This window comes from Magallana gigas, chromosome 2 (assembly GCF_963853765.1).
Source record: "Magallana gigas chromosome 2, xbMagGiga1.1, whole genome shotgun sequence".
Classification (NCBI taxonomy): Eukaryota; Metazoa; Mollusca; class Bivalvia; order Ostreida; family Ostreidae; genus Magallana; species Magallana gigas.
This window is the reverse complement of record NC_088854.1, coordinates 5,318,198-5,320,320: the sequence shown is the minus strand read 5'-3', so window position 1 is coordinate 5,320,320 and position 2,123 is coordinate 5,318,198. Positions and strand designations below refer to the sequence as shown.

At 38.2% G+C, this 2,123-nt stretch overlaps 1 protein-coding gene across 1 annotated transcript; it reads right to left on the bottom strand.

The window, feature by feature from the left end:
• Positions 1-308: 308 nt before the first annotated feature.
• On the bottom strand, positions 309-1,496 carry LOC105328300 (ankyrin repeat and SOCS box protein 3). Its single transcript, XM_011429096.4, has 3 exons — positions 1,183-1,496; positions 761-1,072; positions 309-617 (listed from the first exon to the last, which is right to left on the bottom strand). Exons 1-3 carry the CDS (start codon positions 1,373-1,375, stop codon positions 454-456), a joined length of 669 nt encoding a protein of 222 aa, XP_011427398.2. The 5' UTR covers positions 1,376-1,496; the 3' UTR covers positions 309-453.
• Positions 1,497-2,123: the final 627 nt, after the last annotated feature.

The window sequence follows — 2,123 nt, the reverse complement described above, 5'->3', positions numbered from 1 at the left end:
AGTTTAACAATTTTCTTTGCATCAACGCAGACAGATTCTATTAAATAGCCTGAATCAACTTACTCGATCTTTGATTCTACAAAATCGTTGTAAAGCACATTTTATATATAATATATAAATCATTGATCGAAGAGATAAAAAATCGAATAAATAATGAATATTTTATTTTTCTGAAAAAGTCAATAACTAATATCATATTCATTGATCTTGTATCAACATCCTGTTGAGACACGAGTCCTTGCAGCAATATACATTGATATGTTTCATCATAACATTATGAAGAACAAACGGTATGCACGAACCCCCCGTGGGATGGGCGGAATCAGGGGCTTTTTGTGATCCCTTCGACTCCGGTGAGAAATGGTTCCTGGCCGAGCGAGGTTCTTGACTCTGCATTGTCGGACACACTGCTCTGTGGTAGCAGCTTCTTGGCCTTTGTTACGAACCACGTGCTCATGTGGTGCAGTTACAGATGGTCTGGCTCTGGATGGATGGAAGCGACAACAGTTTGGAGGACACTTTTTTCAGGAGCTTGTTGATCTTGGATTTACTTTGAACTTTTTCCAAGTCTATTTCTTCAGGAGATATCCATGCAGAGTCTTTCTCAAGAGAATATCCTATTAAAAATAAGAAGATACGAAATGAATAATGATTTGCGATGGTAGTTCCTGCAGATTAATATGATTGTTTTCTATTTTAAGTGTTACTAATTTCAATATAATATACTGATTTCATTGAATGCACACTAAATAAAACCTACCGTATTTCATGAGTTTCTTGAATGTTTTCAAACAATCGTTATTCCCACCATTAGCGATCAAGAAGAGTGCTGACTGTCCGAGTTCATCCACAATATTGACATCACTGCCTTGTTTCATGAGGTACTGGGCGATCTTAAACTTCCCGTCCTGGAGAGCTAAAAGAAGTGGCGATTTCCCAGCCTCATCAATACAGTTGACATCAGCTCCAGCTTTGATGAGATACTTGACCATCTCAAGATCTTCTAACCCTACAGCTGTTGTTAGGGCCGTAGTCGCCGAATCCAAACTTTTGATATTGATGTCACAATAATCTGTAAAATGTAACAAATGTAAATGAAATATTTCGAGAGTGCATTACAACGGTGCACCGTTTTATAAATAAAAATATTTACAAGGCGAGGACATTGTAGCCTTGACTTACCACTTTCTAGCAGGACCTCCAAGGTCTCGTAGTCGCCATTGACAACGGGGATGAAGATGAGGGGCTCTCCCTCCGTGTCGTACACGTTAGGGTTTGCCCCTGCCTTCAGCAGCTTCCGGAGAACATTAAAGTGTCCCTGATGCACACAGTTGAAGAGCAGAAGAGCCTGGGCCTGAGCTTTGTCACTTTCCATTGTGGTAGATAAGTAAATCCAAAATCTTAAAATCAAGATAAAAGTTTGTTTTGCAAAATGTTGCAAGACTATTTATCTCTTCAGAGCGATTGCTGAGATATGGTGCAATTCATTTTGACCGCCCCGTTTATATATCCATCAGACAAAAACTGTTGATTATTAATGAGACACAAACGCCGCCCCTTTGAATTTGATTTGCACAATTCTTACTCAATGACATGTACGCCATGAAGCGTGTCTCTGTCCTGGTCGGCGGGAACCACACGATAAATCAGCGCTGGATGTTTAGAGAGTAACAAGTATATGATTAAATTTCCACTGTAAAGATAAATACATAATGCATGAATTTAAATGAAGGTCTGGCGGCGAACCCAGCGGTGTGGGACAGTACGAAACATATAGAAAGCCCCGGTATACAGTACAAAACATATACAAGCGCCTGATATACAGTACAACCCGTGCTGTGGGATTTTGAGAAATCGGTCGTCCTTTGTACATGACATTCTCTGTTGTTTTCTTGAAGAATTGATATATGACGTAGTTTTGTACTTTTTTATCATCGGTTTGGAAATAAAAAAAATGTTGATAACTATTAGTACATGTATGCTTTAAAGCTATTTTAAGGACAGCTTCGTTTAAATTCATCACTATGCTTAAAATACAAAATGTATATTAAGAACTTTTTTCCCCCATACATGTACAAATAAATTAAAATCAAGAAAATATTAAGATGCATCGAGATTTAAGA

What these genes read in the sequence shown, in the direction of transcription:
- LOC105328300 (XM_011429096.4), bottom strand. Translation starts at nt 1,375, where the DNA reads ATGGAAAGTGACAAAGCTCAGGCCCAGGCTCTTCTGCTCTTCAACTGT. An exon ending in GGAGGTCCTGCTAGAAAGTG is followed by an intron (nt 1,073 to 1,182) that starts GTAAGTCAAGGC and finishes TACATTTTACAG; the next exon opens with ATTATTGTGACATCAATATC. An exon ending in CAAGAAACTCATGAAATACG is followed by an intron (nt 618 to 760) that starts GTAGGTTTTATT and finishes TATTTTTAATAG; the next exon opens with GATATTCTCTTGAGAAAGAC.